Genomic DNA, 15,752 nt, shown 5'->3' with positions numbered 1-15,752 from the left:
TACCAACTGAACTATGCTTCCAATCCCTTAATTACATCTTGTATAAACCAATGAGACGACACTACTCTTGATACATTTGGCCACAAGTTAAAGAGCATTTTTAGAATACCTGATCCCAAACTAAGTTAATTCACAACACAAATGCCTTAAGCCAGTACTGTGGCTTGAACTTAGGGCCTTGTGTTCTTGCTTGGCATTTTTGCTCAAGGTTGGTGCTCTACCACTTGAACCAGGAGAAGGAAGTTTAGTCTTAAATAATTATTAATCTTCAATGTTTATTACCTTAATTTAGATGTAATTTTGATGTACTATTATATAAAGTAGGGTTCCTAGCCAAGGATAGACTTTGTCTATAAACTGAGCCACCTCCACTTTAGGCTTTTTGCTGATCAACTGGAGTAAAAAGATAAGAGTCTCACAGGCAGAACTCTTCTGCCTGGGCTAGCTTCAAATTGTTATCCTCAGACTTCAGCCTTCTCAGTGGTTAGGATTATAGTTGTGAACCACCAGTGCTTGGCCAAAAGCTGTAGCTTAAACACTGATTTCTTTTAGCTTAAGGTCAAAGTTGATGAAAAATATCCTATATGATTGTCCATTACAATCTTCATTCTTAAATTTAACCTGTTGGGTAAAATTTACCATGTAAAAGAACATTCTGATAGCCAAGGAGATTTAAGTAACACAAAGAGCTTTTACTTATGTGCTAGAATTCTACAAGCTTAAAGAGAATTGATTGGTGATACTTTTTTTTTTTTTTTTGTCGGTCGTGGGGCTTGAACTCTGAGCCTGGGCGCTGTCCCTCAGCTCTTACAGCTCAAGCCAAGCGCTCTACTGCTTGAGCCACAGTGCCACTTCCGATGATACTATTTTTATTTAAGACTTTCCCTGCCTTGGTACTGTTATAGGCAGCCTTCCTTTATTTAACTATCAAGAGAAATGACTACTTAAGAGGTCAGTTTTAATAATTCAAAGAAAGAGATTATACAAATATAGTTCCACAGAGATGAAGAAAATAGTTTAAGTTAGTCTCTGTGATATAAGCCCCCTAAAAATCCATTATTGTCTAATCTTTATAGAGACTGTAAGATGTTCAATTCAAACACTGAATCAAGAAATAAATGAAATCTCAAAACGTCAAGGTTGATCCAAGAATAATTTTTTTTTCCTTTCTTTTTTGTGGTTTTGGGGGGGTTATAAACCAAAGACCTTATACATGCTAAGCACAAGGTTTAACACTGTGCTATATACCACTAGCTCCCAATTTTCCTTCCTCAATGGTGACTTTAGTTACTACTGAGTCAACAAAGAACATATACATATTATATGACTTTGTAGGTTTTGAAGTGACTGATACTGTTTTAAAATCTCATAGACCTTGTAAAAGACCTAGATTTTTTTTTTCTTCTTGTCAGTCGTGGGGCTTGAACTCAGGGCCCGGGTACTATCCCTGAGCTCTTTTGTGCAAGGCTAATGCTCTACCAATTTGAGCCAAAGTACCACTTTCAGTTTTCTGGTGGTTAAATGGAGATAAACAGTTTCACAGCCTTTCTTGCCTGAGCTGATTTTGAACCATGATCCTCAGATCTCAGCCTCTGAAGTAGCTAGGATTACAAGGCATGATCTACTATGTACACAGGTAAGATTTGGATTTTATTTAGATCATGTTTATCATGTTCCAGGGCCTCTCAAGATATCCTGTTTTGTTGTTATCAGAAAAGAATGGCACTTGATCTGCATTTAAAAAAACAGTCTGTGTACACTCTTAGGAGTTCGTAACTACAGTATTCAATTTCAGGACATGAACAAAGGACATAAGACAGTAGACAGGAATGGAATAATCTACTTAGAATCATGACCAATACTCTTCCATAACTATCATCTGTAGTTCATTATCTGTTAAATGGCAAATAGCAGAGGGGGAAAAAAAACCCAACCTATTATCAGACATACCACCATTTCTAGAAAATGTCTGCATGAAAAAGTTGAAATATCCTGTAACTTGAGAAATTATACTACACTTTTGAAACAAAAGTAGTAAACTACTCTTGCTATTTTCTAAAATTATCAAAGAGATTTTAAGGAGCTTTTAAGGTGCTATTTTATCCAGGCTATTTAAAGATGTTAACAAAATCATGTTATATTACCAGATTTTACTGGGACCCAGAGTACCAAGTATTTTTTCTTGTTTGTTGTGAGGCTTGAGCTCAGAGCCTGGATGCTATCCCTGAGCTCTTTTGCTTAAGGCTAGTGCTCTACCACTTTGAGCTACAACTCTACTCCCAGGTTTTGATTGGTTAACTGGAGATAAGAGTCTCATGGGGATTTTTCTGTCCATGCTGGCTTTAAACCACAATTCATAGATCTTAGCCTCCTGAGTAGCTAGGGTGAGCCACCACTGCCATGCTGTATTTATTGTCTTATACAGGAGTCGTCTGTCACTCCTGCCCCCCACCCTGCCACCTCAGTTGTGGGGTTTAAACTCCAGTGCGGTCCCTGAGCTCTTCAGCTCAATCTGAGTGCTCTACCACTCAAGCCACAGTGCCACTTCCTGGTTTTCTGGTGGTTAATTGGAAATCAAAGTCTTGGGGGGAGGGGGGCGTGCTAAAGGGGGAGGAAGTTGGGGAAGGAAGGGATAGTAGGGGAAAGAGAAAGGAAGAGGTAACTGTAACCCTTCTGTACACTATTTTTACAATAAAAAAAACCCCAAACATTAAAAAAGCTAAAAAAAAAAAAAAAGTCTCAAGACTTTCCTGCCTGGGCTGGCTTTGAACTCAGATCTCAGCCTCCCAAGTAGCTAGGATTTCAGGTGTGAACCACCAGTGCCCAGCTATATAGGGTTTTTCTATGTAGCCCAGGATAGCTTCAACCTTTTGATTCTCTAGCTCAGCCTTCCAAGTACTGGGATTTCAATCATGCATCATCATGCAAATTACTATAAGTTTAAGAACAAAAGGTTGCTAAGCACTGTCATGCCCATGCTTCATTAAATTTATCTAAGAAAATTGAAATTTGGAAAAGACTTCTTTCACAAAATGACTAGCAAATCTTCTAAAAATATTTCAATTCTGAGAGTAACAAGACCTATGAAAGCCCTATTTAAAAAAAAAAAGCATGTATGCCGGGCGCTGGTGGTTCACGCCTGTAATTCTAGCTACTCAGGAGGCTGAGATCTGAGGATCGCGGTTCAAAGCCAGCCTGGGCAGGAGAGACCGTGAGACTCCTATCTCCAATAAACCACCAGAAAACCGGAAGTGGCGCTGTAGCTCAAGTGGTAGAGCGCTCGCCTTGAGCTGAAGAGCTGAGGGACAGCACCCAGGCCCAGAGTTCAGGCCCCACGACCGACAAAAAAAAAAAAAAAAAAAAAGCAAAAAGCATGTATTCCTCTAATAAGGGCACCTTAATGTCATGATTCACCCTATTATCTAATTGCTTTATACTAGAATATGATGTTTTGGCGGGTAATTGGAGATAACAGTCTCATACCCTAGCTTTGAACAGCAATCCTCAGATTTCAGCCTAGCATTATAGGTGTGAGCCACCAGTGCCCAGCGGATTGTTTATTTTTAATCATAAACTATTTCCTTTCTCTGAAATCAGTGCAAGTTTCACAATATTTCTTCTATCATTTTAATTTGTACCAATATTACATTGTCTCCCCAAAAAGAAATGTACTCTTTACCAAATTTATATAATTGTAACCTGTATGGTACATCACCTTTATAAAATAAAAATAATTACAAGACTACAATGGAGAGATAACGTTATAATATCAACAGACTAAATGTTCTACAATGATGTAAAAAAAAAAAACAGTCACCAAACAGATATTGCCAGTTCAAAATGGCTAGTCCCTTATCTTTACCATTCTTGTTTTTGGAGATTCACAGTCTTTTCAAAGACATGATAGAATGCCTAAATAAATATTCTATTTAAAAATTTTTACAGTGATGCATAAAACATGAAAAAGTGTAGTGTCACCTGGGTGCAGGTGGCTTATGTCTATAATAACTACTAAGGAGGGTGAGATCTGATGATTGTGGTTTGAAGCCAGACTGAGCAGGGAAGTCTGTGAGACTCTTACTTCCAATAAACTACTCAGAAAAGGCTGGAAGTAGAGCTCTGCCTCAAGTGGTAGAGCAGTAGCCTTAAGCAGAAGCAGCTCAAGGACAGTGCCAGGCCCCAAGTTCAAGCATCAGGACTGGTCAAAAAAAAAGAAAGTGTAGTGCCCAGCTACACTTTTTAAAGTAGCTTACCTAATGATATAAATTAATTGCCTTTGATCTGGGTGCTGGTAGCTCACACCTGTAATCCTAGTTACTCAGGAGGCTAAGATCTGTGAGTTGTGGTTCAAAGCCAGCATGGACAGAAAAATGCCCCTGAGAATCCTATCTCCAGTTAACCACTCAAAACCTGTAGAACACTGGCCTTGAGCAAAAGAGATCAGGTACAGTGCCCAGGTCCTGAGTTCAAGTCCCACAACCAACAAAAATACACAAATAAGTAAATACTTGTATTCTAATATAAAAATCTCATGTCTAAGCCAGGGGCCGGTGGCTCATGCCTGTAATCCTAGCTACTCAGGAGGCTGAGACCTGAGGATCATGGTTCAAAACCAGTCTGGGCAGGAAAGTCTGTGAGACACTTATCTCCAATAAACCACTAGAAAACTGGAAGTAGCGCTGTGGCTCAAGTGGTAGAGTGCTCGCCTTGAGCTAAAGAGCACAGGGACAGTGCCCAAGCCCAGAGTTTAAGCCCCCAAACTGCCAAAAAAAAAAATCCCATGTCTTTTTCTCTAAAATCATTGTTGTCCAACTAGTACTGAGTAAACTAGCCCACCTGTGGAATTTTCAGAGGATTCTGTAGGATTTGAATCAGTGCCACTTTTGTCTTTCAAAGCTGATTTAGGAAGAGTCTGGTCTCTATTTTCTTGAGCTTGGCTTTCTTCCTCCTCCTCACCATCTGGGAATTCCCACTGAGACTCGCCCGACTGTTCGTTTACATAGAAATATCGTCTATGATCCCTAAATTACAAGAAAGAAAACACATGTTTTAAAATCCATTCTCCTACAAAGACACTTCCATCTGGTCCTGTCCCAGGACAAGCAGTCTGCTCTCACAGGGACGAACCTCTTCTTAGGGACTGCTATTCACAAAGGCAACAAAGAGCTTTGACAATTGAGGATGAAGAACCCAGGATAATTCAAAGCTATTTGCAGTGCCAGCAGCTCTGTGAATACAGCCCTGAGCCCTCCTCTCCAACACATGACTTAGAAAACATCTGTTTTGTTTTTTTGCCAATGCATAACAGGGTTCCAAGTTTCATTAATGAAGGGATTCAATCGCCTAGAACACTAATTTCCCTTCCAAAGAAGAGAACAACGAAGTTTGTGAAAGGTGACTCTTCCCCTCTTGGACCGTGGAATTCACATTTCATATTCTTGATATCAAACACAGTGAAAGCTAAAGAGAGGGAGAGGATCTGGGAGCTGAAAAATAAAAGAGCAAAGATTTCAAATAATGAAAAAAAAAATCAAGAAAAGCCAAATATAAAAAGAAATGTTTTCATCTGACCTGCTGGCAGAGGATAGTAATCTTGTTCTTCATTCACATCTTCAGTCACGAAGTTTTCCTTAACTTCACCGAGGTTAATCAGGAGTAGTTGCTTCCAGAGGTCCTGTAAAGCGCACAGAGCTCTCGCATGCGCTTAACCCCCAAGCCCGCCCTACTCCGTGCAACACTCTGGAGAGTAAAAACCGGCTTCGTCCAATCTTGGAAAAAAATCCGTTACATGGAACATAAACATTGCTTTTTGTATCTCCAATGTGTGGCTGGCCAAACTCTGTGCTTGTGGTGCTTTGCCTGCCCAGCACCGCTAACTGTAGCTGCTCACAGTCTCCAGACAGGCTGTCATGTCGTCAGATGGTGGTGATCACAAATCATGTCTGAGATGTCAAAGGTGAAAGGTGAAAAGGGGAGAAGAGTGCGTACCTGTCCCAGTGGCAGGACCAGCCTTTAGGAGTGGCGTTTATTTCATACTGTTTTAGTTGTTCTGCTGCATCCTGAAGTTTTCGTTTAAGGTAGTTTCCATTAAGTGCCCCTTCCCGCCAGTCTGCAATTCGAGTCTAGAATCAATGGAGAAGATTTATAATTCTTATATCAGGAGACTCTTCTACTCTAAAACTATAGGGCTGTATTCTGGCAGAAAAGTAAACCAAAGAGAAGAAAGCCTACCAAAGTTCATAAAATAACCTTGTTTACAATGCAGACTTATGAAAAATTAGGCTAGATATCATATTGCCATGTCTCTACTGTCTCTGAAAATGAGTAGCAGTGATTGTCTTCTGCTTTGGACATGACTGATTTTAGCCTACTGCTTTTATTTTAGTTCATTTTTTTCCTTCTGTAGATGGTTGTATTTTTTTTCCTTTTCTTTTTCTTTTTGCCAGTTCCAGGGCTTGAACTCAGGGCCTGGGCACCATCCCTGAGCTTCTTTTGCCCAAGGCTAGCGCTCTACCATTTGAGCCACAGTGCTACTTCAACTTTTTGTTTATGTGGTACTGAGGATTCTAACCCAGGGCTTCATGCATACTAGGCATCTACCACTAAGCCACCTTCCTAGCCCTAGCTGGTTGTTTTGTTTTTGTGTGTGTGTGTGTCGGACCTGAGCTGCTTTTGCTCAAGGGTAGCACTCTACCACTGGAGCCGCAGCTCTACTTCTGGCTTTTGTAGTAGTTTAGTGGAGGTTAAGAGTCTCACAGACTTTTCTGCCTGGGCTGGCTTTGAGCCTCAATACTCAGAACTTAGACTTCTGAGCAGCTAAGATTATAGGCGTGATTAGCCTACCTAGCTTAGACAGTTCTTTTAACTCAGCACTATTGCTAATCAAAATTAAAAAGCTCAGTTCTGGCCTGAAAATGTAGCTTGATAGTAGTAAGAGTTTTTTTTCCTAGCATGTGTAAATCCTAGAATGATCTCCAGCAAAGAAAAAAATAATCAATCTAAGCCATGAACCAGTGGCCCTTAAACTCTGGGCCTGGGCACTGTCCCTCAGCTCTTTAGCTCAAGGTTAGCGCTCTACTACTTGAGCCACAGCACCACTTCCAGCTTTTTCTGCTTATGTGGTGCTGAGGAATCGAAACCAGGGCCTCATGCATGCAAGGCAAGAACTCTACCACTGAGCCACCTTCCCAGCCCCAGTCTGTGAGACTCTAATCTCCAGTGAACTATCAAAAAACCAGAACTGGCACTGTGGCTCAAGTGGTAAGAGTGCTAGCCTTGAACTGAAGAGCTGAGGGACAGCGCCCATATCCAGAGTTCAAGCCCCACAACAACCTGCCCCACAATAAGCTTGTCAAATCTTTGTCTCCCCAATGCTGAGATTACAGGTATGCACCACCATCCTCAGCTTAATATAGACACTTATGAGACACAAAATTTAATTCAAACAGGATACTAGTAGCTCTTATCTGTAATCCTACGTTAGCTAGTGAGGTAGCAGAAATCTAAGGACCAAGGCTCAAAGCTAACCCAGGCAGAAAAGTCTGAGACTCTATTTCCAATTATTCAGCAACAAGCCAAAACTGGAAGTGTGGCTTAAGTGACAGAACAACAGTTATGACCAAAAAGTCAATTGAGAGCTCAAGACCTTAAGTTCAACACCCAGTACTAGCACAAAACAAAAAATTAATCTCATTCAAACACAGTTATAGTAAGGATGGGTAAATTACCTCAGTCTGTAAGAGCAGCACATGAAAGTTGGAGATGGATTGTCTATTAATGCCTAGAAATTCAAATTTACTTGTCAGGGTATTTGCCAGTTCTCCGATCTGAAACTAATTCAGAAAAGACAAAAAAATTAAATGAAATTAGGATTAGTATTATTTTCTGTATTATGCAGTCTTTCATTTACTATTAGATACTAGAAATGTAGTTGCATGGAAGATAAAACTAATTTATAGTAAATAATTCATATAATAAAGTAATGATGGTCTATAGGAATCAAATGCTAGTCTATTCACACCATTCATAAGACATTGTAACAAATATGTAGTTCACCAGCTGAAAATAGATTGTAGCAGGGTTTTGGTGGCTCACGCCTGTAATCCTAGCTACTCAGGAGGCTGAGATCTGAGGATCACGGTTCAAAGCCAGCCCAGGCAGGTAAAGTCTGTGAGACTCATCTCTAATAAACCACTCAGAAAACTGGAAGTGGGTTGTGGCAAGTGGTAGAGTGATAGCCTTGAGCTGAAGAGCTGAGGGACAGTGTCCAGGCCCAGAGTTCAAGCCCCTCAACAGACAGGGGGGAAAAAAGATTTAAAATCTGCCATTATATACAATTACATACAACCTAGGAATTAGTTAACCATAGCTTCATTCTTTCATAATCCATTTTCCTAAAAGGCAGGATACTAGGGTGAGAACCTTCAATCACATGAGAGCCAGGCAGGTATGAAATGTGTGTGTTTGTGTGTTTAAGAGGGAGAGAAAGGGAGATAGAGAGGGAACGTGTAGGAGAGGGAAAGAGAGAGGAAGAGTGGAGACAGAGAGGGAAGGAGTGAGGAAGGAAGATAGGGAGGAGAGTGGAATAGGCCTTGAACTGAGGACTTTAATTGGCTGTTGCTCTACCATTTGAGCCACATCTCTTATTTCTGGCTTTATTGCTGGTTAATTGGAAATAAAGAGTCTCATGGACCTTTCTGCCAAGGCTGGCTTTAAACTTTGACCCTCGGCTGGGAAGGTGGCTCAGTGGTAGAGCGCTTGCCTTGCATGCCTGAGGCCCTGGGTTCGATTCCCAATACCACATAAGCAAAAAGAAAAAAGCTGGACGTGGTGCTGTGGCTCAAGTGGTAGAGCACTAGCCTTGAGCTGAAGAGCTGAGGGACAGCGCCCAGGCCCAGAGTTCAGGCCCCACGACCGGACCCAAAAAATAAAAAAAATAAAAGAATATGGCCCTTAAACTTTGACCCTCAATCTCAGCCTCCTGAGTAGCTTGCATCTGGCAAGATTCAGGCTTTACAAGGACAGCAACTTGCCCCACTGGAACTTTGTTCTGGCATTTGTTAGGTAATTCTCTCCAGCCACAAGACACCCACCCACCCATCCATCCATCCATCCATCCTTAGCTTTGTGGTAACAAGGTAGTTCTCAACCTTGATTATGATAGCAGATGCATAAATCTACACATGGGATAAAGTTGCAAATAATATCCAACTGTGAAACTGTATATAAATAATCCATTTGACCATCATGGAGAAACAAGTATGAAAATGTGGTCCAACAACCCAGTGTATCAGTCTTATGACAGTAGGGACTCTTGACACATATTACAAGGGGATCTGGGAACACTACACAGAACAGACAGGATGCAGGATCCACTTATGAGGTTCTGAGAATAGCAGAGTCCAGCAGACAGCAGAGTGGTAGGAACTAGGGGCCAGGAATCAGTGTTAATGGGAACAGAGTTTTAGGTGGAAAGGATAAGAGTTCTGGAAAATGAATAGTGATGATGGTTGAGCAACAGTGTAAATGTACACAATGCCTCTGAACTGTCCTTAAGAGTGGTTAAGATAGCAATCTTACTAATGTGTATTTCACAATAAAAATGCACTGGGGGAAAAAATTTTTAAAAACTGAGTGCCAGTGGCTCATGCCTAGATAATTAGAAGACTGACTCTAAGAATAGAGGTTCAAAGTCAGCCTAGGCAGAAAAATCCATGAGACTTTTATCTCTAACTAACCACCAAAAAGTCTAGTGGCATTATACCTCCCCTCCCTGCCACCCCCCCTCCCCCCGCCAGGCCCTGGTCAGTTGTAGGGCTTGAACTCTGGGCCTGGGTGGTATCCCTCAGCTCTTCAGTTCAAGAAGGCTCTACCACTTGAGCCACAGCACCACTTCCAGTTTTCTGGTGGTTTTTATTGAAGAGTCTCATGGACTTTTCTGTCTGGGCTGGCTTTGAACCGTGATCCTCAGATCTCAGCCTCCTCAGTACCTAGGATTACAGGCGTGAGCCACCAGTGCCTGGCTAGTGGCATTACTTTTATAATAACAATTTAAAAGAAAAGCTAAGTGACTAAAGTGGTAGAGTGAAGGCAAGAGAAAAATGCCCTAATTTCAATCTCAGTACCAGCAAAAATAAAGTATTTCATGGAGGACTTAAATCTGACTTTGTTCTTTTGAGTACTTCTAAACAATAGAAGCCTATTATTGATCAGCTCTTTTTGAAAGTTTAACGTCAAAGAAAGCAAATGTTCAGAATTTTCCTGGTAATATATCATGAAGCCAGCCCTATGTAATATCATATTTCAGTCTTAAATATGACTTTTTCACCCAAAGGGATTTCAGTAGATTTACTACTTGCTAACAAAAAGTATTAGCTTCTAGCCGGGCGCTGGTGGCTCACGCCTGTAATCCTAGCTACTCAGGAGGCTGAGATCTGAGGATCGAGGTTCAAAGCCAGCCCGGGCAGGAGAGACCATGAGACTCCTATCTCCAATATACCACCAGAAAACCAGAAGTGGCGCTGTAGCTCAAGTGGTAGAGCGCTCGCCTTGAGCTGAAGAGCTGAGAGACAGCGCCCAGGCCCAGAGTTCAAGCCCCACGACCGACAAAAAAAAAAAAAAAAAGTGTTAGCTTCTTTCTATTTTTTTTTGGTCAGTCATGGGACTTCAACTCGGCCTGAGCGCTGTCCCTCAGCTCTTCAGCTCAAGGCTAGTGCTCTATCACTTGAGCTATAGCACCACTTCCAGTTTTCTGGTAGTTTATTGGAGATAAGAGTTTCAGGATGTGAGGGCGATCTGGCTGCGACATCTGTCACCCCATTGATCGCCAGGGTTGATTTGGCTGATCTGGCTGGCTAGGTGGGTGTCCCCTTCCTCCCTCACCGCTCCATGTGAGTCCCTCCTGAAGCTGCGCGCTCGGTGGAAGAGGATGACCATCCCTGATAGCGGAGGACCGGTCTTCAGTCAAGGGTATACGAGTAGCTGAGCTCCCTGCTAGAACCTCCAAACAAGCTCTCAAGAGTTTCACGGACTTTCTTGCCCGGGCTAGCTTTGAACTGTGATCCTCAGATCTCAGCCTGAGTAGCTAGGATTATAGGCATGAGCCACCGGCATCCGACAGAAAGCAGTTAGTTTCATGATTAGATTTTTCAAAAATTTGCTAAGTTACATTAATTAATATACACACTTTTAAATCTTGTTCTTCTTCCACTTTTGGTGCTGTTTGTACTTTTATCTTCTCTGATGATTCTTCTGCATCTACCTCTTTATCTGAACTTTCCTCTATTTTTTCTGAATTTTCAGCACCAATCACTGCAAAAGAGAATGCGAAATTAAGCCCAAACAATCAACACATTGCATCCCCCTGCAGCACAGACATATAAAGGAGTAATCTCTCCTTGCATACAGGTTTGTGGGTGGGACAGAGGGCCAACAATGTTTGTTTTTTTGGTACAGTCCTGCGCCCTGAACTCTGGGCCTGGGCACTGTCCCTCAGCTCTTCGGCTCAAGGCAAGTGCTCTACCACTTGAGCCACAGCACCACTTCTGGCTTTTTTCTTTTTGCTTATGTGGTGCTGAGGAATCGAAGCCAGGGCCTCAGGCATGCAAGACAAGCGCTTTACCACTGAGCCACCTTCCCAGCCCTGTTTTTTTTTTTTTGTACCAGTACTGAGGCTTGAACTCAGACTCAATATCTTCCTCAGAAGCTGGGCACTAGTGGCTCACGCCTGTAATCATCCTATTCAGGGGCAGAGATCTGAGGATTGCAGTTTGAAGCCAGCTTGGGAAGGAAAGTCTGTGAGACTATTAACTTAATAAACTACTCAGAAAAAAAAGCTGTAAGTGGCACCATTGCTCACATGGTAGAGCACTAGCCTTGAGCAAAAGCAACTCAGGGACAGCGCCCAGGCCCAGAATTCAACCCCAGCCACACCCTCCCCTTCCCCCTTTACAAAAAAAGTCTGGACAATCTTGCTATCTCGATGAGCATAGTAGCCTGTGTCTCTGTAGTCCCAGCTACTCTGGATCACTTAAGCCATAATTTCTAGGTCAGTGTGAAGCAACTTAACCAAGGCCCTATATCTCTCCTTTTGTTTTGTGTTGTTGAGACAGCATATTCCTATTCCTATATAGCTCAGGCTGGCCTTAAACTTTTTTTTTTTTGGTTGGTCGTAGAGCTTGAACTCTGGGACTGGGCACTGTCCCTCAGCTCTTCAGCTCAAGGAAAGCTCTCTACCACTTGAGACACAGTGTCAGTTCTGGTTTTCTGGTGGGTTTACTGGAGGCAAGAGTCTCACAGACTTTCCTGCCTGGGCCATCTTTGAATCAAGATCCTTAGATTGCAGCCTCCTCAGTAGCTAGGATTACAGGCCTGAGCCACTGACTGGCGCCTGGCCTTAAACTTTTGATCCTCTTTAACTATCTTAATTTCTCAAGTGCAGACAGGTGTCTGCTGATATACTTGGCATATATATGAGCAAAAATTAATAAAAAAGAAGTCCTCATTTGTTATTTCCCTTGGTATTAGTTTTCAAACCAGGACCTTAAAAAAATACCTTCTGCTAAGTGTACAATAAGAAGGTTTAATGTTTGATTTTTGCAATTGGTAGAAAAATTCTACCTCTTGAACCACAGGTTCAGTCCTTTTTGCTGTAGTGATCTTTTTGTCTTGTACTTTGGCCAGGGTCAGCTTTGGACCATAATCCCTACACCTCCTGTGTAGCTGAAACTATAGGAACATACTACCATAACTAGCTTGTTCTCTGTGAAATATGGTCTAACTCTTATCTCTGGGCTGATCTTGAATTGTGATCCTCATCTCTGCCTCCCAGTACAGGCAGGGCCACTGTACTATACCTCCTTGGTACTGAAATCTATTTTTTTTTGTAGGTCGTGGGGTCTGAACTCCTGGCCTAGGCGCTGTCCCTCAGCTCTCCAGCTCAAGGCAAGCATTCTACCACTTGAACCACAGTGCCACTTCTGGCTTTTTCTGCTTATGTGGTACGGAGAAATCAAACCCAGGGCGCCTCATGCATGCAAGCTAAGCACTCTACCATTGAGCCACCTTCCCAGCCCTGGTACTGAAATCTTAGTTAACTTTTCTACTACATATTCAAGAGTCAAAAGGAAAATAATCCTCCCTGATTTTGCTGAAGGGAAACATGAGGGTGGAGTGTTTCCTCTTTTCATCATTTTAAAAGCCAATGTGGACTAGAGATCCAGTTTAGTGATAAAGGTTCTGGCCTCACATGCACAAAGGCTTGGGTTACTCACAATACTGTCCAAAAAATAATAATTAAAAAAAATAGGGCATGAATTACCAGTTTCTCCATTTTCTGGAGTCTCTTGTCCAGTTTTACTACTACTCCGACTGGTGGACTCTGGACTTGTGGCTCGAACAAACATCTTCCATTTTCCTCTTTTAGACATAAGTCTGCGCATTCCATCCTGAGAGGCTGGCTGGCTGATATCAGAACGTGGACTAGACCCTGACACACTACCATCTCCTTCCTCCAAGGCTCGCAACTCTGCCTAGAAAAAAACGTGACAATAAAATTAGTCACTAACTTTAGAATTTAAAACCTCTGAGACTAGGAAGTATTTCTCAAATGTGCATCTGAAGGGGGCTAGTTCTAGAGATCCACAAATATATAAATCTTATACACAATGGGAAAAGCCTAATGTAGCTAGTCCTTCTACAGAACTTTAGCCCTTTTATCTTTATTTGGTGCCAGCCTTGGATCTTGAATTCAGGGCCTGGGCACTGTCCCTAACTTTTTCTGCTCAAGGCTAGCATTCTACACTTCAGCCACAGCCCCACTTTTGGCTTTTTGGTGGTTGGAGATAAGAATCTCATGAACTTTGCCTGTCCAGGCTGGCTTTGAACCTCATTCCTTATATCTCAGTCTCCTGAGTAGCTACAATTATAGGTATGAGCCACTGGTACCTGGCTACTGTAGTTCTTACCTGGAGAAGCTTCAGGAGATGTTACTATTATATAATACTTATTAATTTATTCTGGGTCATTCAGCAGTAGCAGATAAAATTGTCCCAAGGGGGGAAAAACAATGGCAGAAAATAGGTAAAAACCAACTTCTCAATAAATTCAAGCACACACAAAAAGCTAAGCCCAAAGCTTATGTTGAGTTCAAGCCCTAGTAGGAGATGCATGCACATACACACACACATACAGAAATATTAACACTGAAACTCCTCCAGTATAACTAATATTAAAAAAAATGAAAAAGCACATAAGGGCATGACTGTAACCTCAGTAATTAGTAAGTTAAAGCATGGTTATGTAGTCCATTTATTATCAATTACATAAAGCATCAGATGCTAAAACAACCACAACTCTATAATGTTTTAATTTAAATGCTTAGACATACCTAGATGAAGGGTAAAAAAACAAAATCCTAATAGCAACTATAATAATGCCTAAATATGAAAGTATTTGTCCAGACTAGAGCCTGAATCTAGGGCTTGCGCTCTAGTTTGGCTTGACTGATTGGCTTATACGCTACCACTTGAGCGCTATCTCCTACCTTGCTTTATGCTGCTTATTTAAGATAGTCTCACAGACTTTTCTTCCTGAGTTGGTTTTAAATCTCAATCCTCTGGATCTCAGCCTCCTGAGTACTAAGAATTACAGGTGGGAGCCACCAGCACTTGGCTAGTATGATAGTATTAAGGGGAAAAATGTACTTTAAATCTTCAAAAACTTACTTTTTTCCTTTCCAAAACTAGCTCCAACTCAAGGGTATCTTGTTCTTCTTCCTCCTCACTTTCTCCAGACTGAACAACGCTGCAAACATCTTCCTGAGAAGGATCTTCTATACTGTCCATTAGAACTTCCTGTGGCTTTACTGTGGTCACTGCTTCTTCTTCTGCTGTACTTGTTTCTTTTACCTCTGATACTGGCTCTGCTTCTTTACAAATTACTTTTCTTCTCCATCTTTCTTCCTCCTCTTTTATTCCCTCTGGCAATAAAGGGGCAAGCAGTGATGCTGCCACTCCTTTCCTCTCCTCCTCATTGTTAGAGAGAGCTTGAATTGCTTCATTTACTTCCTACAAAGAATGAAATCATTCAGTGTCAACTATCAAAAGAAATCTCCCCTATATACTTTATTATTCAAACTAATTTTACTTTTAGTTACTGGATACTTACAAAATTCATTTAAACTCAAAAAACCTTTAACACCTACATATAGGAAATGTTAAGAAAGGTAGTGGCTGAATTAAAATCAGTTCTTCTTAGTGGCACTAAAATCTATCCTTTCCTAGTTTCACAAAGTCAAAGGTGGGTTAGTAGGAAGCAGAGGCTGATTTTTAAATGAGATTCACATTTTTGTCATCTTAACATATGACTTGATAAGGTGTGCTTTGAAGGAGATTAACAGACAATAAAATGAAATGTTCAATCATATTCAAAAATCTGAATTATAGGAAATGTACTCATTAGCTTACTCATGTAACTGTAACCCCTATATACAGTTATCTTTATAATTAATAAAAAAACTGAATTGGTCCAAAACTTACTTGTAGTTTATTACATTTAATTAATACATAAATGCCCTAATATGTAACACTAACCTTTTTAACTTCTCGTTTGGCTATGACTGGTCCACTTTTACTACTAGAAACAGAAACAGAAATTGTTTTCTCCTTTGCATATATATCTGTATTCACCACAAAACTAGCGTCAGCACCTGTTACAGAACTGGAAAAAACAACAAACATTTAGCAGGAGAAATA

General features: G+C 41.2%; 1 protein-coding gene across 1 annotated transcript in view; it reads right to left on the bottom strand.

Annotated features, from left to right (window-relative positions):
- Positions 1–15,752, bottom strand: part of Fnbp4 (formin binding protein 4) — a 31,432-nt gene that overhangs the window by 7,866 nt on the left and 7,814 nt on the right. Inside the window, exons 6-12 of the mRNA XM_070032327.1 lie at positions 15,591–15,717; positions 14,724–15,065; positions 13,319–13,529; positions 11,186–11,310; positions 7,728–7,832; positions 5,989–6,122; positions 4,837–5,021 (exon numbers count right to left, since the gene is read on the bottom strand). Of these exons, the coding sequence (XP_069888428.1) occupies positions 4,837–5,021; positions 5,989–6,122; positions 7,728–7,832; positions 11,186–11,310; positions 13,319–13,529; positions 14,724–15,065; positions 15,591–15,717 (1,229 nt within the window). The remainder of the gene's footprint in view (positions 1–4,836; positions 5,022–5,988; positions 6,123–7,727; positions 7,833–11,185; positions 11,311–13,318; positions 13,530–14,723; positions 15,066–15,590; positions 15,718–15,752) is intronic.

The sequence above is a fragment of the Dipodomys merriami genome, unplaced genomic scaffold (genome assembly GCF_024711535.1).
Source record: "Dipodomys merriami isolate MVZ:Mamm:240054 unplaced genomic scaffold, mDipMer1.0.p SCAF_21, whole genome shotgun sequence".
Lineage (NCBI taxonomy): Eukaryota > Metazoa > Chordata > Mammalia > Rodentia > Heteromyidae > Dipodomys > Dipodomys merriami.
Note: the sequence above shows the minus strand (reverse complement) of the source record. Positions and strands in the feature narration are given on the sequence as shown.